Source organism: Cyphellophora attinorum (genome assembly GCF_001299255.1).
Source record: "Cyphellophora attinorum strain CBS 131958 chromosome Unknown Contig36, whole genome shotgun sequence".
Classification (NCBI taxonomy): Eukaryota; Fungi; Ascomycota; class Eurotiomycetes; order Chaetothyriales; family Cyphellophoraceae; genus Cyphellophora; species Cyphellophora attinorum.
In genome coordinates this window covers 197,181-222,661 of record NW_017253264.1, presented here as the reverse complement: position 1 = coordinate 222,661, position 25,481 = coordinate 197,181, and the positions used below count along the sequence as shown (strand labels likewise).

The window sequence follows — 25,481 nt, the reverse complement described above, 5'->3', positions numbered from 1 at the left end:
TTGAACAGCAAAAGGTAGGGATCCACATCTCATCTTTGAAGGATGATAGTCGTCTCTGACCTACATCAGAGACGGCGATCGCACGAAACGTGATGATGGAAGACGAAAGAGATGTCCAACAGCATCGGCTAGGAACGGAGCGGCGACGAGGTGTACCAGGAGCACGGAGCTTCTCAACCAATCAGAATCTACATAGCTTTCCTCCCGCAACATCGACGGTATTGCCTCTCAATTTACTGATTATTCTGCAAGCACGCTCTGCCACTGACCACCGCCTCTCATTAAGATCCATTGGCTTGGGAACCTTCCTCATCCCTTTCATTACCATCCTCTGTGACTACACGCATGATGTTCAAGTCCGCACTGCCTCGCGCAGGTCGATCACTTCTTCCCACCCGAGCTGTTCCCCAGACTACTCCCTCAAATCTACGAAACACACCACGGCTCCAAGTCTTCTCACAGTCACAGCTACAGCGGCGAGGATACGCCACTGAAGCTCCAGAGTACGATGTCTTGTTCATAGGAGGTGGCGTCGCAGGCTATGTCGGTGCCATAAAGTCGGGACAGGAGGGTCTCAAGGTCAGTCTCCGCCGCCCCAGCAGATCGTACCACTCCCACGTCACGGTCACTGACGATGCCCGCAGACAGCATGTATCGAAAAGCGCGGTGCACTGGGCGGCACATGTCTCAACGTCGGCTGTATACCTTCGAAATCGCTCCTCAACAATTCCCACCTGTACCATCAAATATTACACGACACAAAGAAGCGCGGCATCGAGGTCGGCGATGTCAAGCTCAACCTACAACAGATGATGAAGGCTAAAGACGAGTCAGTCGCCGGCCTCACAAAGGGCGTCGAGTTCCTCTTCAAGAAGAACAAGGTCGACTACATCAAAGGCACAGGCTCGTTCGTTGACGAGCACACCGTAGCAGTCAACCTGGTCGACGGCGGAGAGCAGCATGTCCGCGCAAAGAACATCATCATCGCCACCGGCTCAGAATCAACACCATTCCCCGGACTCGAAATCGACGAGAAGAAAGTCATCACCTCAACCGGCGCCATCGCCCTAACAGAAGTCCCCAAGAAAATGACCGTCATCGGCGGCGGCATCATCGGTCTTGAGATGGTCAGTACCCTCCATCCAGTACTCCTCGCCCTCTACTAACACATCCACAGGCCTCAGTCTGGTCCCGCCTTGGCTCCGAAGTCACCGTCGTCGAATTCCTTGGCCAAATCGGCGGCCCCGGCATGGATGCAGAAATCGCCAAACAATCGCAAAAGATTCTCTCCAAACAAGGCATGAAGTTCAAACTCAACACCAAAGTCACCGCCGGCGACGCCTCCGGCAACGGCGTCAAGCTCTCCGTTGAAGCAGCCAAAGGCGGCAAAGAAGAAACCCTCGAATCCGATGTTGTCCTCGTCGCAATCGGCCGCCGCCCCTACACCGAAGGTCTCGGCCTGGAAAACGTCGGAATCGAACTCGACGAGCGCAAACGCCTGATCATCGACCAGGAATACCGCACAAAAATCCCCCACATCCGCGTGATCGGCGACTGCACGTTCGGGCCCATGCTAGCACACAAGGCGGAAGAAGAGGCCGTCGCGGCCGTGGAATACATCTCCAAGGGCCACGGCCACGTCAACTACGCCGCCATCCCCTCCGTCATGTACACCCACCCCGAAGTTGCGTGGGTCGGGCAAAATGAAGCCGAACTGAAAGCACAGAAAATCAACTACAAAATCGGCACATTCCCCTTCACAGCCAATTCGCGCGCAAAGACGAATCTTGAGACCGACGGCATGGTGAAGTTCTTGAGCGACGCAGAGACAGATCGGATCCTGGGCGTGCACATCATCGGTGCAAACGCGGGCGAGATGATTGCGGAGGGCACGTTGGCGGTTGAGTATGGAGCGAGCAGTGAGGATGTGGCGCGGACGTGCCATGCGCATCCGACGCTGGCGGAGGCGTTCAAGGAGGCCGCGATGGCGACTTATAGCTCGGCTATTCACTTTTAGGTGGGGTTAAGCGTGGTGTGGGATGCTGTTGGGGACTGAAGCGATGTTTTGTGAGCTGAGCAAAAAAGGTTGTGCATGTCAATGGCTCGAGCACGGAGGTGGGGTGACGATGGCAGCAGAATAGGACTAAGGGTGCGTCAGTGATTGAAGCGAGCAATTGCAGTACAGCGAAAATATCGAGTTTCAGAACTTCTTCTGCTTGCGAGATTTGTACAGAAGTATCCTCAGGAGCTCAAGTGACTCGTGCCCAGCAAGAGTCGTTCGGATGAAGCCCAACCCTATCAAAATGGATCAGAAGGAAGAAGCACGTAAGCTTAAGTATGCTGTATTCTACTTCATCTGCATAAGCTCGACGATAGAGACCAATATCCCATACACACTAAAAGTTTCAGCTCCTCCAGCATCCTCGTCATTTTTCCCAACACGCAACCCATCGCTTGGTGTACAAAGCCATCGCAGATGCCTGTCCACGCCCAATCGTCATCAACCATTACCACCCCTCGAAGCGTGGACTGTGCATGGCCACATTATTATCTCCTCGCTCGTACTCCGGTAAAGGGTTCCTCGACGCTGGGTATATGTAGTGTTGCGTCTCGTTTCCCGGAGGTCAATGCGCCGTTCGCGAGTGTGAAGATTGCGCCAGATTCGCTGGATGTTTTCGATCGCCAACAGGCGATCATGCCAAAGGAATGGACGTGCTTGAGAAAACTTTGGTATCCTATACCCTTCCCAAGCCGACTGCAGTAAAAAGACACGTCAGTTCCAAGTTGCCATAGTAAAGTGTTTTTGGCCAGTGTAGCGGACGACTCAGTGTTCTCGGACGAGGCAGTGTTTTTGCGATCTCCAGGGTATGTGCAAGATCCGTTACAATATAGTGTAAATACATGTTGTGCCATCTCCTCGAATTCTGGTGGACTCGCTTCTCTTAGACCTGGGACATGACTGGCCTACCCTTGCGGATTCCGGGAGCCCTCATGTTGACACCGCTGCCGCGAGCGCCGAGGAAGCTGAAGACGGCTGAGGCGGTCCAGCAGGCCCACGCAAAGTAGAGGAAGGCGGTAGCAGCCTGAGCCTCCTGGCATCGGCCTTAGTGTCGCCTGCGCCGTTCGTGATGTGATTGCTGGTTGTGTAGCCCTGAACTCGGTGTTAGACCAGAAGCAGATGAGCCGGATAGGCGACTTACGCTGTTGCTGCACGAGTGAACACCAAGGCCAGCAGCCAATGCGGTAGCACCGGCGAAGAAGAAGAGCGAGTTCAGAAGGTCGAGGGCGGTGGGGATCAGCGCATGGCCTTGGAAGCTGTCGTTGAATGCGGCTGGGATGAGGTAGAAGAGCGACAGCATGCCGAAGACGGCCACGAATATATTGTAGTTGACTGTGGCGGGATTGCCTGACGACGCCTGAGCGATCATGGCGCCGATGAGGGCCATGACGATGAGGGTGAAGAGGAACTACAATCTGTTAGCCTATGTTGACGTGCAGTGTCGTCAGGGAATGCTCACCTCCAGGCCTCTGAGGCCGAGGTTAACAACGCGTGAGACCATCTTGACGGCGGCTTGAGTGCGACTTGATGTGAGTGTATTGAGAGTGGTAGAGTATGCTGTCGCAATAACGGTGTGAGCTAAGGAAGCAGGGGTTTACAATGTGCGGAAGGGATGGGTTATGTTTGTACGTGTGGTAAGGCGGAGAAAGAGGGAAGCGATGATGAGCAAATGATGTATGCTCCGGATGTGGTGGAATGCTAATGCAGGAGCTCCTCAGCGGTCTTTCCAAGCTGTGACTACGAGTCCTTTAGGTGAGCAGCTGCCAGTTGGGTGAGCTCTTGCGGGTGGAAGGCGACAGTTTTTGGCTTCGAGCTCTACGTCACTGCGGCGACGGCTGTCTTCGGGTGGAGTCACTGCCGGACCAGGCGACTTTTTCGCTTGTTGTCCAGGGAAATTTGTTTGCTGACGATCGTCGTGCATCAATCTCGAGTCTCAAATTCTGATGAAGCTCAGGTGAACTCATCATGTTATAGCCCGAGGACCATGTCTTTCAATACGCGCGGTTGTTGTGCGCATACACGAACAGAGCCAAACGCCATCTCAACGAACGCATCGCATCCAACAAGTTCAATGCGAAACATTCCTGGGCGCCAACAAGGCTGATGACGCATAGCTGTGGGCCCAATGACTTAGTGAGAGGCGCCCCGAAGAACTTGTTGCACAAAACCTACAACGTTAAAGGAGAGCCAATCCGTTCGAGTGACACACATAAAGCTTTGTCATGACGATCATGCTGCTGACTTTGACCCGATAAACTCGATGCCGCGACGGAGTGTGATTGAGTCAATCGTGGTCGATGCCGAAGCAGCCGCGTCGGCACATGAAATGCTTGATCTGGCTACAGGCACCTGCACGAGCTGCATGCAAAGCCGGAGTTGCTGATCCGGCTCTTCTTCACGCGTGTTTCTATACGTGGTCATCTTGATCTATAGCTTTCTAACGCTGATCGCCCGCTTCTGGATACTTGAAATGGTCAGGCTGACTACGGAACAAGTAGCTGCACGAGCTTTGAGGCAAGGTCAAGTTTCCGAGGTGTTCGAGTATACGTTCGTACGCACTGATCTAAAGTACTGATTTATAGCTTCGCAAACGTGACCGACTTTTTCTGGATACCCGACAGCATCGCCTTCCGCATGTCATCGCTCTGAATCATAGCCTGATTCCAGATAGCCGTGTAAGTCAAATTATCCTCCACAGTCCTGCCCCAAGCGGCATCCAGAATATTCTTCGTACCCTGAACAGCCACCGGGCTCTTCGTCGCAATGTAACTCGCCAATTTGACTCCCTCCGAGATCAGCTGCGCCTTGCTGCCAAAAGACTGACTGATATACCCATTCTTCTCTGCCTCATCCGCGCCCCATACCCTACCACTGAGTGCAACCTCCTTTGCCCAGCTCGTCAGTCCGCCGATGACTTTCGGGAAGCGACTCAACGTGCCGACGTCTGCTGCGAGACCGATGTCGACCTCCTTGATGGAGAACTTAACGTCCTTGGTCGCCATCCGGATGTCGCATGCTGAGCTGAGATCGATGGCCAGGCCGTAGGAGTAGCCGTGCATCAGTGCGATCACTGGCTTCTCGCATCGTGCCACGGACGAGATCACGTCTTGGTAGTCGAACACGTTGCGTCGAATGGCTGTGGCTTTTCTCGAAGGGTCGACTGGACCATCGTCTGGCTTGATGCTGCCGGATTGTGACGCGGCTTGGACGTCCAGTCCTGCGTCAAGTCAGCGTCGTCACGTTGATAAGGAGCAACGTGGTGCACGTACCAGCTGTGAATGCCTTCTCTCCCGCTCCGCTGATCAACACCACCCTCAGTTCTGGGTTCACAGATAGTTGATTGAATATCTGCCGTAGCTCTGACCACATGGGTGGGGAGAAAGCATTCAGCTTCTCTGGCCTGTTGATTTCGACGTGTGCCACATATTCTGCTGGTGAGCTGACATTGAAGTAGCGTGGTGGAGGGTTGATCGCGACAATAGTCATCTTCGAAGTTGCCGTCGGCTGCCGTATGCTCCACAACGCTTCGTGTGTACTCTAGTAGCCGCTGTATACAGATGCTGTACTCTGATGATGTATACTGTATTACGAGAGTATACGAATGACCATAGTTGATCTTATGGTTGTGTTAGGGGAGTTGGTCGGTTAAGAGCAAAGCCAGCCATGGCGGATTACTTGTCCTGGGCCGAGGCATGTCACATGCTGCGGGCGCGCCAAGGCTTCAACTCCCCCTGACCTCGCAACGGTGCTCTTTGTGAGCTTGACATACGATCAGACACATGAATTTTGAACATAATAATTGAATTAAGTGAACACTTGAAGTATGCAGCGAGCAGTGAATTTTCCGGTGCCGACTCAGTGGACCAGTTGTGTCGGTTTGTCCCGGATCCTCATTTTGTCGACAAGGTATAAGAAGTTGTGTTGCCCTCGCTTTTCTGCTACCTTCCTCTCCCACAAGGGATCAGCACGAACACCTAACTTGCCATGCCTTTTGTAGCACCGGCTGCTACCTGGCGAGGCGAGCTTGTCCCATCACTCCACCGATATACACTTGAATGGAACATCGCACTTGGACAGAAGAGCAGGAGGATAGCACTTTCGGTACGTATCTTCCCATGGTAATCAGGTCGATATACCACCAAGCATAATGCGTATCACGGCCATGAAACCATAGCGGCCATCCCAATCGCGGCTGCCACTGTGCAAGCCGTTCGCATCGACCTAAACCGACCCATATGCTGCAGCCTACAGCCCATCAACATTCGGAATAGGAGCGTTTGGAAACCTGAATACCACTCCCAGTTCCTTGGCGATGCCCAAGCACAACTGCTGCAGCTCCAACAAGTCTTCATGCGTCGCCCCATTGAACAGCATTCCCTTCATATGATGCTGCAGCTGGGTCTGTGCGTCCATGCCATAAAGTGCAGCAACGATCGCGTACCCAGTCTCCAGAGGCTCAGAAGGCCAGGAAAGGAAAACACATGCGCGTAAAGGAGATCTGTCCCTTTGTGTCAGCTATCAACCTGGGCCGAGCTTCACAAGACAGGCATCTCTGGGTACCGACCTCGTATGATGAAAGCATAATCCGCACTCGCCCGCACCGTAGCATTCTGATCAAAAGCCGGGTTCCTCGCATAGATGTTGAGCCAAAACTCCTTGCCTCGCCGTCTCGCCTCCTCGACGCTCTCCTCCTTCCGTGGCGAATGCATCGCCTCATCACCCTTCTCGCGATACTCCTCCGGAATGCAGTTGCCCAACGTGCGCATCGCCACTCCTGTCCTTGCGGCGCCGACAATGCCGGTGGATTTGATCAGGCCTTCTCGGATCTGCCTCACGGCGGTTGACCGCGCGTCGTCGTCGGTGTAGATTGGAGAGTTTGATGAAAGGTGGTGTTCCGTGAAGTGTGACATGACTTGGGGGATTACATCTGGGTAGTTGAGCGAGGACAGGGAGATGATGACACACATGTACCAGAGGGTACGACGGGCCGGGTCCGCGATCATGAGCGCTGAGTCGAGTAAAGAAGTCGGCAGAATTGGCGTCGGTACGCCGAAGAAAGTCGACGCGGAGGTCATCGTTGCGAGTACTGGGTTAGAAGACGCGCTCGTCGACCCAGGAATTGGTTTCTGGGGAGTGTGCCGCCACCTGGGTTGTGGTTAATTTGTCTATGGGGTCGTCGATTGTAGTCAGTATGATATACCAAGGTTCGGAAACAGCAACGAATCACGCGATGCCGAAACGAGGAAGCAAGAACATGCGGAGAAGCACCAGTAGCGTCTATGGACACTTTCTTAGGTTACGCTAAGCAGATAAGTTGTGGTGCTCTAGCAGTGAGGGCCTCTCGGTCATGTTTGTCCGGCCAAGGTCAATCCCAGGCGATCACGCGAAGCGAAGGCTCCGCATTTGGAACAAGGAATTGATGGTAGAGTGATCGGGATTCTGCCTCAGAGAATCGTTGCTGGTGAAGGGCTGACCTGAAGTGCTGAGAAGAGATGGAAGGAAGAGTGGTGGACCTTGACGCGTGCTGTCATGTGAAGTGGGCCCCTGGCAATGCCAAGACCCCGCAATGACCTCGGGAAGCTCGTTGAAACTTGAAGCGATCTGTATTACGAATATTCTCAACCACAGCTAACTTCTACATGATGGCAATAGCGTTGGGCGGAGAAGCTACAGCACCAGTGTAGTTGAGCGGCGCCGAGGTGAAGAAGAATGACCATCGCTGATTCTTCTTGCACATCTTGGACAGTCCTTCCAAGTCAAACAGCTCGCCAATTGGCGTTCCCCAGCCTGCAAGTAAGATCGGGTGCAAATGCCATTCCTTCTCTGTGGGTGCTGTCTCAGGAAGAAAGATATGCGTCAGCCTCCGCTGTGTTGCCTACTCAAAAAGCAAATGGCAGAGAAATACTTACGACGAACCTCGAACCCAGGAGCATCACAAGCGACAGCAGCGAACTGACTTTCCCATAGCCATTCCGTCGTAGCCTTGCCCTGCGCCAGGCCAGTCCACTCTCGAACACCGGCCACCTTGACTCGCTCGTCAGTCGAAAGCTTCGCGTATGCCTCAGCATAACCCGTTCGGAGGAACAGCACGTCACCTGGCCGACTCTCGATCTTCGACTCCTCCATGACAGCCTTGACATGATCTAGTGTTACTGCGTGCGGTGTGAAGTGGTCAATTTGGATTCCTTTCCTCTCCGCATACGAAATGTAATCGATCAGAATGCCTCTGCCGGCAAGACACCTTGTGCTCCAAGATTGCAGGTCATTGATCGATGTTCGAGGCCCTTCGTGGATTTGAGATTGAGTCGTCCCGTTATAAAACTTCTTCTGCTGCTGATAGGCGAAATGTCGAAGGCTGTCCCATTGCGAACTCCCCTGTGTGTTGAATGAGATCACATCGTCGTTGACCACCAAGGGGTCCTTATCGATGACTTTTTGTTCAAAGCCTGCTCTTCCAAGCAGCGGAGGGTCAAAGAAGTCCAGTGGCAAGTTCAAGCCGACACGCTCTCCCGTCCGGACCTCCTCTTTGACTGTCCTGGCTACGAGCTCATCAGTCAGGTAATTCAGGGAACCAAGTGCACTGTCCGGACCGGTGCCCCAGAGGCCCCATGCCGAGTTCGGGGGGTCGCTCTCGTTCAGCGGCAGTGATGATAGTGGCGGAATTGCTTCTGGTACCGTCAACATGTCTGTGAACGTCCAGAAGTCTTGTCGAGTTGCTCGGACACTGGGCCTAAGTGTACTTGACGGTTCCATTGATTTGCATCAGTGAAGGTCGTGATTTTTCCGTTCCTGGCCTCTGTCATGTTTCTTGGCCCGTAGCCTGCCGTTTCGGTCCAATCGGAGCCAGATCTACCACGATATCAGGTGTATCTAGCCGTCCCGGATATCAATGTCCTGAAAACGCGAGGCTTGAACGCCTTGTGCAATACCTACCTACGTATCTCCACCTTGAGAAAGGCAAATTTTTGGAGCGGCTTCTGCAACGCCTCCACCCGGGGTTTGAGTACCAGCTTACATGGAGACGTCGCGTTTGTATGCTCTGATGCAGTGTGTCACCCGAACCGCACCCCGGCGAATCGAGTTCGATCGAAGACTTTCCTAAAGCATACGATCAAGTCCTTGAGCAGCAGCTTTTACAGCATTTTGACGACCACCAGCACCTCGATTCGACATCTGTCAAGCATCCAGATCATAGGTAGACACAATAAGCAGACACCCACAAACAGCAATGGGGCCCAAGTAGGGATCTTGATGCGGCTCTCGGATGAGTCGGGCTCAACACCGTCCACACCTCCGACGCTACCGAACACTGAGGCAGTATACACGTTCGACACCACTGATGGCCAGTCCCCAACGCACCACACCCTCTACTTCCTCACAGACATTTCCCCGTTCCTGTCAACGCCGGATCTGTACGGCGAAGACGTCAAGGCCACCAGAAGTCAACATTCCACAGAGATCTCGTGGGTGGTCTGCTCCCTGGTCAATGGCCGGGACTCTGCAACCGGCGCCACAATTTCAACCGAGATGAACACCCTGCCAACACCGCCAGCCAAGAACTCGGTGCTGGTCGTGAACGGCAACAGTCCCCGCACCGGCCTCGAGCAGGACTACCACGATTGGTACGATCAGGAACACGGCGCGGCACTCACAAATGTTCCTGGATGGAACAACAACCGGAGATACAAGTGTGAGAAGGTGTATCTTCCTGCTGGTGGAACAGATGTTGCGGATGCCGAGAAGAGGATTTCCAGACGGTTCTTCGGGTTCAACTTCTATGATGAGACGAACGGGCTTGGGGGTCCAGAGTGGAAGAAGGGGACGAATACGGTATGGACGGAGAGGATTCGGGGCAATGCTGAGTGTGGCAATTTGAGAAGGGTCTGGCGAGTTATGTAGGGGGGAGGAAAGCAAAAGCGAAGCGGAGGGTATGCAATAGAAATAGCATGGATGAATTAGGCACCGAGACTCAGACGAAATGCTGTGTCGGCGCAAACAATCCGTAAAGCGGATCATGCGAGATGTTCTTTTCCTGGTCATTCATGAAATCCAGCCCGCTGACAGGCATCATTGACCCGTAAGTCGATCCCATTCCATCGACAGGATAATCTGGGAACAGGTACTGTTGGCCATCGTAGCCATCGTGATAGCAATTGCTCCCCTGGCCCATCGACTGAGGTGTGAAGCCGGACGGTGGGCCAGACGAAGGAGCCGTAGTGTCTCTGTACCCATTCGTGTTGTTGGCTAAAGTCGCACATAGCGAACTCGAGAAGAGGCTTTGGTCGAGGCTGGGCTGCATCAGATGCTGAACGGACCCACCGACACTCACACTGCCATCGCTGGGTCCAGCCTCGGTTTGTGGAATGCTAACACGGAGCTCGTTGACCATGTCTTGAAGTATTGCCAGAGGCTTTTTCAAACCGAAGTTGCATCCGCGTTGCAGCTCGTGCAAGCATGTCCAGAAGAAAGAGATGGTCTCGGTATATCGTTGCTCATTATCCTCTTTCTTCTGCTCTGCATGTAGAATCACAGTAACAGACGAGTACACGGCATACGAAAGCAAGAACGGCGCCCTCCTGAGTGTGAATGTGTCGCGATACATACGCACGTATTTCTCGATCATGAGAGCGCTACGTATGCAGACTTCTTCGCCGCGGCGTTTTGCAGCATCGTTCGAATACCTTCGAAGATGTCCTTGCTCGAGGAATGCTCGGTGAAGCAGGATTGTGAGAGCGTGGCAGGTGGTGTGTGGGATGATTGGTGTGGTGGAGGGACAGATGTGCTGTCAGGCTCTAAGTGAAGATGTTCAGGCAGCGTTGCACGCCAATTCTCAAGTTCCCATTCTATCGACCGTCCTTTGTCCTGGACCGAGTCACCGTTCAGCTTGATTGTTTTGATGTCGTAGAGATCGGTGATTCGGGCAGATATCTGAAGCAGACGAGCTAGAGCCATGAAGGTCGACACTGTGCGAGCCGGTTGAGGTTCGAATAATGACAGTCCAGAGGATGCCGCCGTCGAATACTTGTCCACGTAGGGCTGCCACAGTTCCATTTCGTCGAAGGTGTCTAGAAGCTGCAAAGGCACACGAGCCGTCACAGATGCAAACATGCATGATCGGCCGAGATACATTGCCTGGGTAGTATCTGTAACGTATGCGCCCCAGTAAAGTCGCTTACGCATTTCTTGTTCCATATCGCGCTGAAGCTTCCGGCCGTGTCCGGATGAAGCCTCACTCTGATAATCCGGACCGAGAGCCATATGACAGCCTAGATCTGTGATCATTCGATAGGCCATTCCGGAAAGATTCCAGCCGGCACTGGACTTTCCTTGAGAGACCAATGTAGCACTTACAAGAAGCAGCGCCATCGCCGATGGGATGCTCGGCACGTCAATCTCGTCGGCCAGCAATTGCTTGAAGCGAGCATAAAACTGATCGCCAACTGTCTGTACGTCATTTGGATCAGATCGAAGGCATTCCCGATCACTATATATCGCGCTGGAGTAGTAGATGGCGTTCAGTAGCAGTTTGTTGATCCAAGGACCGCCATGGGCCAAGCCATCTATGATGGCCGGTCGATAGGTGATGATGCTCGCATAATGAGTTCGATTGAAGTGAAGATCGAGCAAGTGTTTTGCCAGGTCACCGCTGACACCGTCGAGATCGGTTGTACTCCTCGGCTGACGCGTGATCTGCCCTTCTCTTTGTCTCTGTAATGCGGCATTGCTGATAAGCCGTGCCCTAGACTCGGCAATGGCAGCCTCTCCTCTCCAAGCAAGTTTCGAGATGTTCTCTTTGTGACGCTCTCGCCATGTTGGGTTCATGATACCAGCAAGGCCGTGAACAGATGAGACTCGGCCCTGATCATGATATACTCCAGCAACTCTTGCTTCGCAAAGAGACATGGAAGATTCGATGGTTGTGCTCTCGTCAGGGACCAACTTGGGGCCTTCAGCCTCTTTCCAGCCGTTGTGTGAAGCACTGGAGGCTGGTTCTAGTGCTGTAGACGTGGTTGATCTGGGACTGGGCCCAAGAGTATGTCGATTTACGTGTGAGAGGCTGGAATGAGTATATGTACCAGTTTGGCCAAGCGTCGGCAAGACCGCCTGGCATGCACTGTCTTGAGGACTGGTGTTTGGAAGCGAAGGCGGCGTAGGGAAGGCTGTAGCTGGTTCTGCCTCGTCACCAAAGGAGCTCTCCTGACTAGGAAGGGCCTCCTGCCGGGGTTGACCGAGGCGATCCTCGTCGTCGTCGCTGACCGACCCTTCAACAAGTTCCTGTATCCTTCCATCATCGCTGATCAAAGGCAGATTCGGTATGGTGATTCCGGATGTCCGTAGGTGTTGGAGCATCGAAGCCACAGTGCTCTCAAGGCTCTGGACGCGACCCTTCGACACGCGTAGTTCCCGTCTAGCATCTTTAGGATACTCACATCGCTGGTTCGATGTCTCGCAGTCGCTGCAACGTGGCCGAAGTCCATCGCACCGGACCTTTCGACGCCGGCAAGGGGTGCAAGTTTTGCAAGTAGTTCCACCTGTTCTTGAACCTTTCGTCCCTTTGCGAGGCGCGTTAGCTATCGCCATCTCTTACCCATTTACATTGATGTGATGTTCAGAGCGCCAACTGCAATACTCTTATCTGAAAGTATGGAGTGCCACCATGCTCATTACCGCAAAAATCGGAAACTCGCCTTGTCATGTCTACGGCTCTCCCTCCCCATGCCCCACATTCAACAAAGTGGGTAGTGTCTAGGCTTACCTCGGTCGAGGTTGAGTGTGGATAAGGTTCTGGTAAAGTTCTCTCCCGGACATTAATGTCCGGCGGCGCGATCCCGGGTCAAGAAATGTAGCGCTCTCACAGCTGTAGAGAAGTGCTCCTCCCACAATGTACTACCTTTGTTGATCGACATGGCGGCATTAGAATACCAGCCAATGGCTATCATTCAATGTGGAGGACATGGACCCATTCAGGGAACGGCCGATACAGTCGGCTATACGGTGAATAGTCCACTTCGATCCGTTGGAGTGTCGAGAAACATATACAAAAGAACGAGCGGCCAGCACTTGGTCAGTAGACATCGACTCGTCCATCCGTCCTAGCCATTAGCATTATTGTCATCATCATGGCACCCTCTGCTGTATCGATTGAGGCTTGCGAGCCTATCTTGCCTACCAAAACTTATCTTAGCAAGATGAACGGCATCAAGTCAGCTGTGAACGGCTCGGTGAAAGAAGTTGCTGCATATCTGGACGACACATATACAATCACAGAACAGCCGATTGGTACTAGGCGACCAATTCGCGTAGCATGTCTCGGCGCTGGCTACTCTGGTCTGATGATGGCCATCATTTTCAGCCAGAAGATGCAGAACAAGAATGCCGAACTTGTGATATACGAACGTAACGCTGATATTGGAGGCACCTGGTTGGAAAATCGGTACCCTGGCTGCAAGTGCGACATCCCAGCGCATAATTATGCATACAGCTTCGCGCCGAAGGAGGATTGGCCCAACTATTACGCCACATCCCAGCAGATTCATGGGTACATGCATGAGGTTGCCGCGAAGTACGACTGCATGAAATATGTGAAGCTGCAGCACTCGATCCAGGGCGCGCGCTGGAACGAAAGCAAGTCCAAGTGGGACTTGACGGTGAAGGGCAGCGATGGCAGCTCCTTTCCAGATGAAGTTGATGTTTTCATCAACGCAGGAGGTGTCCTCAAGTAAGTCTGATGTTATGGCTTGTTGACTCGTTCTTGGCTGATAAATCGAAGCAACTGGAAGTGGCCCAACATCAAGGGTATTTCGGATTACAAGGGCGCACTCCTGCATTCCGCAAAATGGGATGAATCATATGACTTCACTGGCAAGAAGGTGGCCGTCATTGGCATCGGTTCCAGTGGCATCCAGATCGTGCCCCAGCTGGCCAAGGTTGTAGGTGCGATGGACTGCTACGTCAAATCACGCACTTGGATTTCGCCAGCGCCTGGTATCAACGAGCCGACGGACCAGGACCCAGAAATGGATTCTGATTACAACTTCACAGCCGCGACGCTCGAGCTGTTCAAAGACCCGGAAATCCTTCGGAGCTACCGTGCCGCAATAATGGATCGAAGAATCGATAACTTCAAGCGAGCCATGGCCGACAGCGATCTGCAGAAAAAGGCACAGGAGATGTTCCGAAAGAGTATGCTCGAACGCCTAGGCGACACAGAGAAAGGCCGCCGAGCGGCTGAACTGCTGCTTCCAGACTTTCCTGTCGGCTGTCGAAGACAAACTCCGGGACCTGGATTCCTTGAGGCTCTCGGCAAGGATAACGTCAACCTGCACTGGGATGACATTGATGGTATCACAGACAAAGGTATCCGCAGTCGTTCTGGAGAAGAGCGTGACTACGATGTGATCGTCTGTGCCACAGGCTTCGACACGACTTTCAAGCCAGCTTTCCCCTTGGTGGGCCGCAATGGAGTCAACTTGGCCGAGAGATGGGAAGCAGACAGGCCCAAAGCGTACTTCGGCATAGCTGTGCCTGATATGCCCAACTATTTCTGCTTCGTCGGCCCTAACAGCCCCATAAGCAACGGGTCCCTTGTCATGGGCATTCAGAACACAGCAATATACATATACAAATGGCTTGAGAAGCTCCAAACGGAAAGCCTGAGCAGTTTCGCGGTACATCAGGACGTCAATGAGGAATACAACCAGCACATCCAGCGTACATGGAGAGAACGGTGTGGACGAGAGGGTGTCGCAGCTGGTATAAGCGAGGCACCATCGACGGTCCGGTAGTCGCAATCTATGGCGGTACCACTTTCCACTTTATGGAAGCGCTGAAGAATCCCCGTTGGGAAGACTTCGACCTCAAGCGTCAACCTGAGGCCAAGTCCAACAGATTCGAGTACCTCGGCAATGGGTTCACTTGGAGGGAGACCAAGTCACAGTCCGTCGGCGCGACGCAGACCGTGAATCTTGACGACTATTGGAATTTGTTTGTGCTGCCACAAATCCATGACTGAGTCTTCCGGGATATACACCACCGGAGACTTCGGAGCGCATCTTTGGACATTTCTGTGGCGTTTTCGGGTGATACCTAGGTACATTAGGCGCAGTGTAGATATAAAATGAGATGTTATCGAGACGACAAATGTTCATATCGCTCGAAGGAGTTGAAGTTGACATGAAACGACGACATCACGACGCGTCATTCCAATTTTGGACTAGAGCATATACGTCGCGTCACCATCTAAGCACCTTTTCAACCACCTCGACTTCATGTTCAGAGGTCCGAAATTCTTGCCTGGTAGATACTGAAGCGATAATGAATCAACGCTCGCTCGCACGCACTCAACTTCATATCTCGGGTTGACGTACCGCCAAGACTCAATCCAACAGCCCAGGTTGAGGAAGGAGCGAGGCATCGAAGTTCTGACGTGATGTACCTACCTCTCAGCGACGATGACGTGTTTGCGACGACTTGTCGAGGAAGGCCTTCTTCGCCGGAAGGTGCGTTATGCATCCGACACTCATCTGCCGCTTGAGATATGACCAGAGTAAATTTCAAGCAATGGGTGCAAGCACCCTTACTCTGGGCACATCCCAAGCGACAGATGAGTGTCGGATGCACAACGCGTGACACGTTCATCAGCTGCGGTGCTGGCCGAGTGCAGAGCACACTGAAACCTACTTGTTCGCACACAGAGAATGAGTCACGGGATCGCAGTGAGGGTTCAAGACGACGAATTATGGCAGTCAGGTACAGTTGAACTCATCGCACATGTGTCCTCGCAGTCGAGTTTCGGACACAGACCGCAATCCCGCATCTCTAAACCAGACGAAACCCCAACAGCATCGCTGTTACAAGGCTCAACTACTTCTGGATCAGTGTGCACCATCTCCCGTTCCACATCACAGAGTGTATCGGAACAATGGGCTGCGGTCACCCATCGCATCCAACTGCTCCACGGTATACTTCGCCTCGATCTCCTGCCGATCCATTGTATCCCTCTTTTTGTTGGTGTACTTGTACACCGTCTCTAGCGTCAGAGCTGAGCACATTCCGAGGATGATGAACGCCAGACAACAGCTCCAACCGGTCTGATATCTTGGCTTCTCGTCACCGAGGAACACCATGGATCCTATGACTCCTCCTAAGTTGCCCAAGGCAATCATATAAGAGATGCCCATTGCGCGCTTCTCTTTGTTGGGAAGGTTGTTCAAGGTCCAAGTATCTTGCAGAGGTTAGTATTTTGCACAAACGTGGAAGAAGGCAGACATATTGCACTTACTGCATCCAGGAACGACGGGATAAAGCGAGCCAATGCCAATGAAGACGAAGGTATAGCAGAGAGCGACGTTGTTGGCGATCTCTGCACTCTTCGAGAACAGAACCGAATAAGCAGTCAGAACGCTGCACAGCGGTCCGACGATGAACGGCAGGCGCCAGAAGAAGCGATCCGCAATCTTGGAGACGCAGATTGCGCTTATAGCGCCAAGCACATATGGCGGCGCCGAAAGCAGTTGTGCGTTAGTGGACTTGAAGCCCATGTTGACCATGATCTGTGGAAGCGTGAACTTCATGGCATATGTTGGCTAGAGAAGGTGTTAGCACAAGCTCTCGCCACCTGACTAGGAGCTAGGCATCTCGGACGATACACCCTTTCATCCTCATCTAGGATTGGGACACCACTTACGACAGATGAAGACATGAAGATCAATGCCTGGCAATAGATCTGCCAGTCCAGTAGAACTGATCGGAGAATCTTCCACTTCTGGACTTTGCTCACGGCCACTTCACCTTCCGCCGACTGCTGCTTGGCATATCCGCCTCGGTGCTTGGTATACAAGTGCTCGCAATAACGAATTTCGGCTTCGGACAACCATCGCTTCGAGAGGGTTGGGTGGTCTGGTAAGACGAAGAAGGTTGCAACACCAAAGGCAATTGTCAGGATGCCCTCGAGGATGAAGATCCAGCGCCAGCCCAGATACCCGCCAACGCCGCTATTGCACCAGTTAGACTGAACAGTTTTGGGAAGAACCAGAACCGGGAGATTGATAGCTCGCCCGGTTCATGTTCGTCGGTATACGTACCTCATCTGGGCGATGCCTGCAGCCATCAAGCCACTGAATGCTCCGGACATTGCGGCAGCGCAATAGAGGAGCGACATCCGGAACTGCGTCTGCCTCGGTGTGTACCATTGCGAGATCAGGAACACTGCCCCAGGAAAGAACCCAGCCTCAAAGATTCCCAGGCTGCGAACATCATTAGCTTTGTTTCAGGAAATGAGTACATGGTCGAAGATTGATTTGAAAGCCTATGAAGAGCAGTTCTTTGTTCGTCCGAGACATGCTCTCCTCGGCAGCGTTCAGCGTTCAATGTAAAGCTCATTTCCGGGTACCATCTGGACTGTCCGAGAGCGACTTACATGAAGCGACACGCAACAAGCCCGCCGAAGTTCTGGCAGAATCCGGAGCAAGTCATCACGATACCCCAGGATGTGGTGATAAAGCCGAGCCAGGTGGAGGGCCGCTTGAACAAGATCAGGATACTGTTCGCCGGCACTTCGCAAAGAATATACGGCACAAAGAAAATCATGTTGGCTATGTTGTAGTCGGCTCCTTTCATGTTGAGATCTTTCTCGAGTCCTTCGATCTTGGCGTTACCGATATTCGCTCGATCCAGATTGGCAATCAGATACAATGCCTGTTTGGGGGAGTCTTAGTCAGCATCCTCTGCGGGCAAGTGAAAGGGACAGGCGTGAGGGATTAAGAAGGTGTTTGGATCAGTTGCAACAGAAGATCGTGCTTCCCGCAAGACAGTGCTCAAATCTTCGAACACAACGGTTCAAGGAGTACTCACAGCAAGCATTGGCATGAGTCGAATATCAATCTTTCTGAACATCTTCTTATGCTGGTCTGGTGGGAGTTCGTGAGGATGCCCATCCTCGTTGCCCATCTCGAGATGAGCGGTCTTCACCATGTCTTTGGCTGGTAGGTCGCTGGAAACGGAGGCATTGCGTGAGTTCGCCATGGTGCAGCCTGTCAGAATGTTGAAGCTGAGGATGGTTCCAAGAATGCTGATGCTTTGGTCACTTCAGACGGGCTCTGCCTGGGCTATAAAACCTTGCGCTCTTCAGGAGACAAGGCATTAATTCTCGGGACTACTCTACCGTCCACGTGGAGGCTCCAGGCCCAGATGGAAGTGATCTTCCCCATACTCAAGCCGTCCGGGGTTTCCGAAGCTGTCGAAGCGGGCAATTGTGGAGGTCACGCGCCAGAGAGAACGAGATTCACGGAAGAATTATCCTCGGACATCAATGTGCGGTGGCGTTACCGCCGTCGAAAAGTGTATTTCTAGTATGCATAACGCGGCTTTAGATCGGCCTTGGCTACTCCAGCATCTCCGGAGAGCTACTCCCCAGCTGCTCACTTCCCCATGGGTCGACAAGTGGGATAATGTGCCACGGATATGGGATCTAGTATCAATCAAGGGCTCAGCCAAAACACGACAGCAGCAACAGAGCAGAGCAACCAGATCCATCACGAGGCCATTGCAGGCCGTAGCACGGCTCGAAGGCTACCATCATGCGATTGTCTACATATCTCGTCAGCTAGGCGACTAGGTCGCTTAAAGTGCCTGGAAGGTACCAATCATGCCGATTTATACCCTACACGCTCCAGTAATGTCGAGCTTCAACGATGCTGAGATGCGCAACTTGGCAGGTTTCCGTGAGACCAGAAACTTGCACCGCGTCGGAAGCTGGTGTCCTTGACTGCAATCGACAATGTATATAGACCCAGCAATAGCACACAGTGCTGGAGGTGGAACAAGATAAAGCCACGCCTCAACTCGGCAGCTGCTTCGAATTCGCACACCGAGCATGCCCTATCATGCCACGCACTATGCCAGCTCTCAAATCGTGCTTTATCCTGGGCGTCCTCGCCACGATTGTCAATGCCGCTGTCCACGAGCTCATCGTCGGCACCTTTGTGTCAAAGGCACTGTACACTCTCGCCTTCGACGATGAAGACAACAGCCTGGAATTGATAGCAAACATCTCCACGCCGGTGCCAAGCTCCTGGATCTCACTCAGTGTAAGGATCACCAGAACAGATGAATACGGTCGTTCCTGACTAATGCTGTCCCAGCACGACAAGAAACATCTCTACGGCACGGATTACATTTATGTCGGCGCAGACCACAATCGCACCATCCCGCCCGTGTATGTAGGCTACACGATTCACAACTCCAGTAGCATTACCCTCGACAAGTCCCTCTCAGGCGTCAGGCCGTGCAACGGTTCCTCGATCTATATCATTCCCAGCCCCAATCCGCCTCACGCCGTCTATGGTGCCGACTATTGGGGCACTCCCGGCTGTGGCTGCGTCATGTCTGTCGATGCGTCGGGAGCGCTTTCCGAAGTGATCCAGGATTTCGAGTACCTCAATGATTCTGGCGTGCACGGCATGTCTTTCTCCCCAGGCTCTCAAGTTCTATACTCGGCCGACACCCTCGGCAACTACCTCTGGACACACGCCATCGATCCAACCACAGGGAGACTCGGCGAGGTACTCGGCATGGCTGAAGGCCCCTCGCCGAAAGCACACCCGCGACACGTAGTGACGCACCCGTCGGGTAAGGCAATATACGCCGTGATGGAAGGTTCCTCCGAAGTGGCCTGGTATACAGTCGACTCGACGACCAATGTCCCAACGATGCAAGAGCCCATGTACTCTCTACTTCCTTCGGGCACCAACGGGTTCAGCTATTGGGGCGATACACTCGCCCTGTCTGCGTCGGCAAAGTACCTCTGGGCGACCACTCGGGCAAAGAATGACGGTGTCCCTGGCTACATCGCGGTATACGAGCTGAACTGTGACGGCACGATCGTGAAGGAAAAGTTCCTCAAGGAGACGACAACGAGTGGGGGCGTTGCGAATGCACTTCAACCAGCTGAGTTCAGCGATCGGTACGCAGCCTTGACGGATAACGAGATCGGCTTTGTTGAAATCTGGGAGATGAGAGGGGACGGGAGTGATGCGGACGTCATAGCGAGGATCGATCTGGCTGATCAGGGCAATGCGCGGTATGCTAGTGGGTGCTGTGCAAATGCTGTTTGGCTGAATTAGAATGGCAAGTTGATTGACGATTCTATACGCGGAGGCTCCCGTACGCCCTTCCTGTGGCTGGTCTATACCATGGGCCTGAATGCTTTGTCTCTATGTCGGCTTTGGCTTGCTGCTAGCCCTTTCTATATCGCCCGCGCTGTCAGCCGGTCTGACCAGAACTACGCCTGAGACCGGATGACGAGAGAACTCCGTAGCCGCGCCTTACTTCCATATCTTACAAACTGGCAAACGTAGCAGGAGCGCACTGCCATCGCTCTTGCTTGTGGATCTTGCTTGACGACACCATGAGCGGCAGGTGCTCCACCCGGCACCTTCATCGGATGTCCGTCTGGTCAACCGGCTCGGGCAAAGCTCTGGGTGAGACCGGATGACGGGATGCTTTTGCGAAGCTGCCTTTGCCTGCTTCACATCAACATAATCCTCTCTTGGGACTGTGCAAATCAGTATAGACATTGGCCAATACCTTGTTAAATCCCTCCACTGACGTTCCCACCTTCTCCACGGTCACTGCGTGGGAATGCCTAGGCTACATCGCGATCGGACAAGCATGACCGAGAGACTTTGCTGCTCGCACAGTGTACACTGACTTCGAAAAGCGTAGTCGGAATTGTCATTCAACATCATCTCTTCTCACGCTATGGCTAGCGACAACGTCGCAGCGTAGGTCCTAGTCGACAGACGTCAAGCTACGTGTGAACTAGGCGCCTTTGTCCGAATATAATTAGCACTGTGAACGTTTCCACGAATATCAGAAAGTTCTCGACTATACACACGCTGTTCAGTCATAGCACCGACAATGATAGTCATCCTCCCAACCACAAACCTGACTTCCCAGGCCACAAACCACCGCTTCCGAACGCTCCTCTCCCCCATCGCCACACACACCCTGGCCCACGAACCCGACTGCCTCGTCTACGCGTGGTTCGTCTCCGACGTCCACGGTCCCACTGCCGCCTCCGCCCACCAGACAGCACAGCATCCCTCAATCCCCCCTCAATTCATGCAGGGTCTCGAAATCTACCGCTCCCCTTCTGCTCTAGCCGTCGACCACCGCGCCGGGGATGCGTACAAGGCGATGCGCGCGGCTGTTGGGGCGGAGGCGCTGACGGAGCGGGCGAGTGATTTGCGGGCTCTGCGGCGCGTGGGGTCGTCGACGGCGGATGAAGGGTGCGGGTGGATCACGCGGAGTCGGGAGACGTTTGTGTTTGGCGGAGAAGGGCTCGAGGCAGTAGCGCCAGAAGCGAAAGCGGAAGGAGGGCTGAGCGGGACGTGGGAGGCGAGTGAGGTTGAGAGGGTGGCGGAGAGGTGTCAGTATCTGGTCGTGAGGCGGTTTCGGCCGAAAGAAGATGCTCGGGAGGCTCTTGTGCAAGCGCTGCGGGTCGTTGAGAGTGGTATTGAGGAGGACTGGAGGGCACTCAACGGCAGGAGTCAGAATATGGATCATGCGGCAGCAGTTGAGAAGGATATCATACTCCCACCGGGCGCGTCTAAGGACGTCCACACGTTCCTCATCCTGGAATATCCGGAGGAGATGAACGATGAGCAGCTCGTGACGGTCGAGAGGTACACGAACAAGCTTGCTTACGAGCGGATCGAACGGTCATTACAGCCGCTCTGGGATCGAGTTGCGGCATCTTGCTGGGACGTCCTCACGACGAGGTGGGTGAGTGCTGGGATCGGTCTTGTCAGGGGTCTAGATTGACATAGTAGCGAGTATTGGCAGTGTTGTCCTCATGCTGTCCTCTGTCCAAGTGTACGCACCTTATGGAAGTGCGACAAGAAGCTCGCCCCACCAGGTAGCAGCGGATGCTAGCATGGCATGACATGGATAGCCCCTTCTTCACTCTTGTTCGAGAAGGGATGTAGAAGAAGTCGAAGGCAAAGCACATACTTGTACCTCTTCTACAAATAAAAGTCCGTCGCAATCCGAGAGGACTTAGTTGACTTACCCCACGATGGTGAATCACTTCAAATGGGGTTTGTCCTTCTCCGCTTGCTCGGAGGTCACGAAGGGCGGTGAATACCTCCTGGCTGAATCAGTGCAGTGATAAGTTCGGCATGCACGGAGCTTCGTTTGTAGAAAAAGGTATAAGACTCTGCTTTGCCCTCGTCAGCTTCCATTGTCTCTTCTCCAACGAGACACCAGCTTGCGAGACGCCTAACGCCATGCCTTGGTAGCATGTGCTGCTGTCGGGCGGGGCGATGAAGCGCAGCCGAAGGAAGACATTCGCACAAAGCTAGGTACTGTCACCTTGCCATGGCATGATCGTACTCATTTTTGAGTCCTAGTCCACAAAGTTCACTCTGAATCCTCCGTACCATTTACGCACATAGTGTGAAGTGACACCCAGACGACTTGGTCGAAGCTTCAGCGGCTCCTTCAATGTTCATCTCTGTCAGACGTCCACCTTGCGAACCTACCTGACAGCATATCCCTATATGGCTCCGAGATACCTTCTCACCGCCGCTCTGACCAGTCTTAGATCGCTGGGAACGGCCCCGGACAACCTCTGACAATCTGTGATATCGAGTGTGATCTCATGCCGTGATCGCCGACGGATGCAGATCATACACATTGACTAATAAGCATACAACAAAGTCGTCTCATCGGTACTCTGCCGAATCTTCTTATTGATCCTCTTGAGCCAGATCCTCATGACCCAAGCTCCAATAGCTGTCGCCGCCGAAAAGGCCGCGCTCGCAGTCATGGCCATTGTGTAGCGAGGCTCATCTGAGCTTGGCCAGAGGTACTACATCGCTAGCTGTCAGCATCCATTCACGTGTTGTCTCCAGACTTGGGCTTCGAAGAAGGTAAAGCAGAACTCACCGGCGTCCAAATAAAGCTCACATTGGCGCAGGTATTGACGATAGCCAAACTGCTCGCCTTCTTCTCCTTGGTCTGCCCACAGGTAGCGCCGACCCAACCCAAGACGATGGAGTTGACGCAGTATGTTCCGACCGAGAAAACAATCATGGCGAAGTATCTGGCACCGGTATTCAGAGAAGCACAACCGAGGATGAAGCCGAAGATAGCCACTAGCTTAGCGGCTGTGATGTGCCAGGTGCGTTCGTTGAACTGTGTAGCCATGCGTCAGCGTTGACCCTAAGGGAAAGGATCATTTGACATACTCTCCCAGAGGACCAAGAATAGATCACCGAGATGATCCCCGCAATCAGATACGGCGGACAAGTCAAGACCAACGTGATCGTCTTGTTGAACCCAAGCGTCTCGACAGCTGTCGGGAAAAAGTTCTTGAAACCGTTCGCAGCAAGATGCATGTGTTGCATAAAGGCAAACAGCCACAATTTAGGATCTTTAGCCGCCTCCTTGAGCCCGTGCCAGGTCGACGTGTTCTCTTTCTTACCCACGACGTCCCGCTCAACACGTGAGTGCGCCAGTTGGCGTTCATCTTCGGTAAGCCACCACGTAGTCAAGGGGTTATCAGGCAGCACGAACACCGATCCCATTGCGATTACGCCAGTGACGCCGCCCTGTAGGATGAAGAGCCATTGCCAGCCGTGCAGGCCGCCTTTGCCGGGTGCGACTTCGTCGTTGTTGCCGAGGCCGTTGAAGATACCTGCTGCAATCAACCCTGCGAAGGCAGTGGCCAGGACTGGAGAGCATTAGCTGAGAGGCGCACGACCATCTTCTCCAGACCACCTACTGTTGCCAGTGTACAGAATGCTGATTCGTGTGGCGATCTCCTTCCTGGTGTAGCTGCAGATCTCATCAGCCCTCTTTTGGGGTACGATGGGCCGGAGAGAACGACTTACAATATCGAGAGTAAGTACAAAGCTCCAGGATAGTAAGGAGCTTCGACCACGCCAAGGAAGAATCTTGTCAACAGCAGTCCTTTGAAGTCCTTCGCCAACGCTGTAAGGCCTGAGATCAAGGCCCAGAGTGTCATACAGCCGGACATATAGTAAGAGGGCCGCGTCCGAGTCAAGTACATATTGCTGGGAACCTGGCCAAGAATGTATCCGACGAAGAGAATGCTGACACACGTCTGATACTCGGACGACGTAAGGTTCAAGTCGTCCTCAATATCGTCGAGACGGGCGAGAGCAATGGCATTGCGGTCCAGGTAGTTCAGCCAGTACATTGCCCTTTGAAGTGTTAGCAATTGATCTTCCGCGGTCTGTTGACGGATAGTGGGTGTGGTAAACAGCGAGCACGAGACCCAAGACGCAAGAAGGCCCGGGGCGTAGCATATGCGTGGGCGACTTACCACAACGTAGGCATGATCCAGCGGTCGAGCTTGCGGACCAATGCAATCTCAACAGGATCAGTCTTTTCTTTGGCACCCGCATAGTCGGCCTCGATGATGTCTGACAGCTTCTCGTCATGGTAGATGGATTCAGCTTGTGTAGCACTGATCTTGGTGTCCTCGGTCTTGTTGGGAGCGGATGCCATGTCGACGACTAATGGTGTGTGCTGGAACAAACCGAAGATGACCGTGTGAAGGTCGAGAAGTGGTGGAAAGCGCCTGACCACTGAGAGAGGCAATATCAAGACGGAGCCGACAGTCCAGACTTATAGCCACCGAGCATCGAGGCAAGGCCGCCGGCTTAGCACCCTGCCACCATGTCACAAAAGGTCATTCGATGTAGTCTGCAAGCGATCAATCCCCGTGAGACCCCAGGTATCCCCACGATAGGCTAGTCTCATTATTAGCGGGATGCACGGTTGTCGCCAAGTTGTGACTGAGCTCCTGAAACCAATGGCGTGATGGACGTTCAGCACGACCCAAGCATTCCCAAGAGACAACAGACAGCGAAAATACGCGCAAGCGAACATCGTTGAGCAAGAAAGCGATGGGTTCTGGACCGTTTCCACCCGCTCAAGATGCGGGAGGGAGACATTGTCGATACATCGGACGCCGATGCACTGTATTCTGGTCTGGAGGCTTTGATCCGGTGTAACAAGGACGACGGTAACGTCGGGCCATTCATCACACAGAAGTGAGCATGTTGATCTTGCTGGAACCGGGGATCGATGGGCGACTGCCAATGCTCGTGAATACCAATCTGTCCAGTGGCGGGCGCTGTCCGGTAACACAAGCAATTGAGCCCTGAAATAACCAGTAGCAGGAGAGATGCTCTGCTCGGAGGCACATCCCTGGCGAAACGATAACGACCGACAAGCAACCTTGGGCGCGAACTTTTCGGCGGAAGCTAAGTTGAGGATGGAGGCACAGATGCCTTGTTCGCGGGCCAAGAGGTAGTATGCTGGGAACGAGAGGCGTCCTTGGCGCCAGCCCAACCCTTGCAATGCTTTGCAAGGACGATCAAGCTGGAGC

The 25,481-nt window shown here is 53.4% G+C and overlaps 12 protein-coding genes across 12 annotated transcripts; 4 read left to right on the top strand and 8 right to left on the bottom strand.

Moving 5' to 3' along the window:
- Positions 1–348: 348 nt before the first annotated feature.
- Positions 349–2,017, top strand: AB675_11165 (Dihydrolipoyl dehydrogenase, mitochondrial; the record flags this gene model as incomplete). Its single annotated transcript, XM_018139988.1, has 3 exons — positions 349–579; positions 645–1,127; positions 1,178–2,017. The coding sequence occupies 3 exons, from the start codon at positions 349–351 to the stop codon at positions 2,015–2,017; spliced, it is 1,554 nt and encodes a 517-aa protein (XP_017995813.1).
- A 925-nt stretch (positions 2,018–2,942) lies between these two features.
- AB675_11164 (uncharacterized protein) lies at positions 2,943–3,560 on the bottom strand (the record flags this gene model as incomplete). The annotated part of the gene is made up of 3 exons (XM_018139987.1): positions 2,943–3,092; positions 3,201–3,467; positions 3,519–3,560. 3 exons carry the CDS (start codon positions 3,558–3,560, stop codon positions 2,943–2,945), a joined length of 459 nt encoding a protein of 152 aa, XP_017995752.1.
- A 1,075-nt stretch (positions 3,561–4,635) lies between these two features.
- Positions 4,636–5,545, bottom strand: AB675_11163 (Delta(3,5)-Delta(2,4)-dienoyl-CoA isomerase, mitochondrial; the record flags this gene model as incomplete). Its single annotated transcript, XM_018139986.1, has 2 exons — positions 4,636–5,276; positions 5,329–5,545. The coding sequence occupies 2 exons, from the start codon at positions 5,543–5,545 to the stop codon at positions 4,636–4,638; spliced, it is 858 nt and encodes a 285-aa protein (XP_017995741.1).
- A 759-nt stretch (positions 5,546–6,304) lies between these two features.
- On the bottom strand, positions 6,305–7,134 carry AB675_11162 (uncharacterized protein; the record flags this gene model as incomplete). The annotated part of the gene is made up of 2 exons (XM_018139985.1): positions 6,305–6,557; positions 6,620–7,134. The coding sequence occupies 2 exons, from the start codon at positions 7,132–7,134 to the stop codon at positions 6,305–6,307; spliced, it is 768 nt and encodes a 255-aa protein (XP_017995830.1).
- Positions 7,135–7,694: 560 nt separating this feature from the next.
- AB675_11161 (uncharacterized protein) lies at positions 7,695–8,743 on the bottom strand (the record flags this gene model as incomplete). Its single annotated transcript, XM_018139984.1, has 2 exons — positions 7,695–7,891; positions 7,969–8,743. 2 exons carry the CDS (start codon positions 8,741–8,743, stop codon positions 7,695–7,697), a joined length of 972 nt encoding a protein of 323 aa, XP_017995775.1.
- A 567-nt stretch (positions 8,744–9,310) lies between these two features.
- Positions 9,311–9,958, top strand: AB675_11160 (uncharacterized protein; the record flags this gene model as incomplete). The annotated part of the gene is made up of 1 exon (XM_018139983.1): positions 9,311–9,958. One exon carries the CDS (start codon positions 9,311–9,313, stop codon positions 9,956–9,958), a length of 648 nt encoding a protein of 215 aa, XP_017995807.1.
- A 70-nt stretch (positions 9,959–10,028) lies between these two features.
- On the bottom strand, positions 10,029–10,448 carry AB675_11159 (uncharacterized protein; the record flags this gene model as incomplete). The annotated part of the gene is made up of 1 exon (XM_018139981.1): positions 10,029–10,448. One exon carries the CDS (start codon positions 10,446–10,448, stop codon positions 10,029–10,031), a length of 420 nt encoding a protein of 139 aa, XP_017995765.1.
- A 230-nt stretch (positions 10,449–10,678) lies between these two features.
- On the bottom strand, positions 10,679–12,409 carry AB675_11158 (Nitrogen assimilation transcription factor nit-4; the record flags this gene model as incomplete). The annotated part of the gene is made up of 1 exon (XM_018139980.1): positions 10,679–12,409. The coding sequence occupies one exon, from the start codon at positions 12,407–12,409 to the stop codon at positions 10,679–10,681; it is 1,731 nt and encodes a 576-aa protein (XP_017995832.1).
- Positions 12,410–13,179: 770 nt separating this feature from the next.
- AB675_11157 (putative sterigmatocystin biosynthesis monooxygenase stcW) lies at positions 13,180–15,071 on the top strand (the record flags this gene model as incomplete). The annotated part of the gene is made up of 3 exons (XM_018139979.1): positions 13,180–13,778; positions 13,830–14,770; positions 14,824–15,071. 3 exons carry the CDS (start codon positions 13,180–13,182, stop codon positions 15,069–15,071), a joined length of 1,788 nt encoding a protein of 595 aa, XP_017995745.1.
- Positions 15,072–15,960: 889 nt separating this feature from the next.
- Positions 15,961–18,082, bottom strand: AB675_11156 (putative transporter; the record flags this gene model as incomplete). The annotated part of the gene is made up of 6 exons (XM_018139978.1): positions 15,961–16,283; positions 16,341–16,644; positions 16,746–17,052; positions 17,143–17,304; positions 17,478–17,755; positions 17,912–18,082. 6 exons carry the CDS (start codon positions 18,080–18,082, stop codon positions 15,961–15,963), a joined length of 1,545 nt encoding a protein of 514 aa, XP_017995800.1.
- An 872-nt stretch (positions 18,083–18,954) lies between these two features.
- AB675_11155 (Carboxy-cis,cis-muconate cyclase) lies at positions 18,955–20,181 on the top strand (the record flags this gene model as incomplete). The annotated part of the gene is made up of 2 exons (XM_018139977.1): positions 18,955–19,146; positions 19,201–20,181. The coding sequence occupies 2 exons, from the start codon at positions 18,955–18,957 to the stop codon at positions 20,179–20,181; spliced, it is 1,173 nt and encodes a 390-aa protein (XP_017995818.1).
- Positions 20,182–22,760: 2,579 nt separating this feature from the next.
- Positions 22,761–24,595, bottom strand: AB675_11153 (putative transporter; the record flags this gene model as incomplete). Its single annotated transcript, XM_018139976.1, has 6 exons — positions 22,761–22,931; positions 23,009–23,257; positions 23,311–23,795; positions 23,847–23,899; positions 23,956–24,288; positions 24,411–24,595. 6 exons carry the CDS (start codon positions 24,593–24,595, stop codon positions 22,761–22,763), a joined length of 1,476 nt encoding a protein of 491 aa, XP_017995792.1.
- Positions 24,596–25,481: the final 886 nt, after the last annotated feature.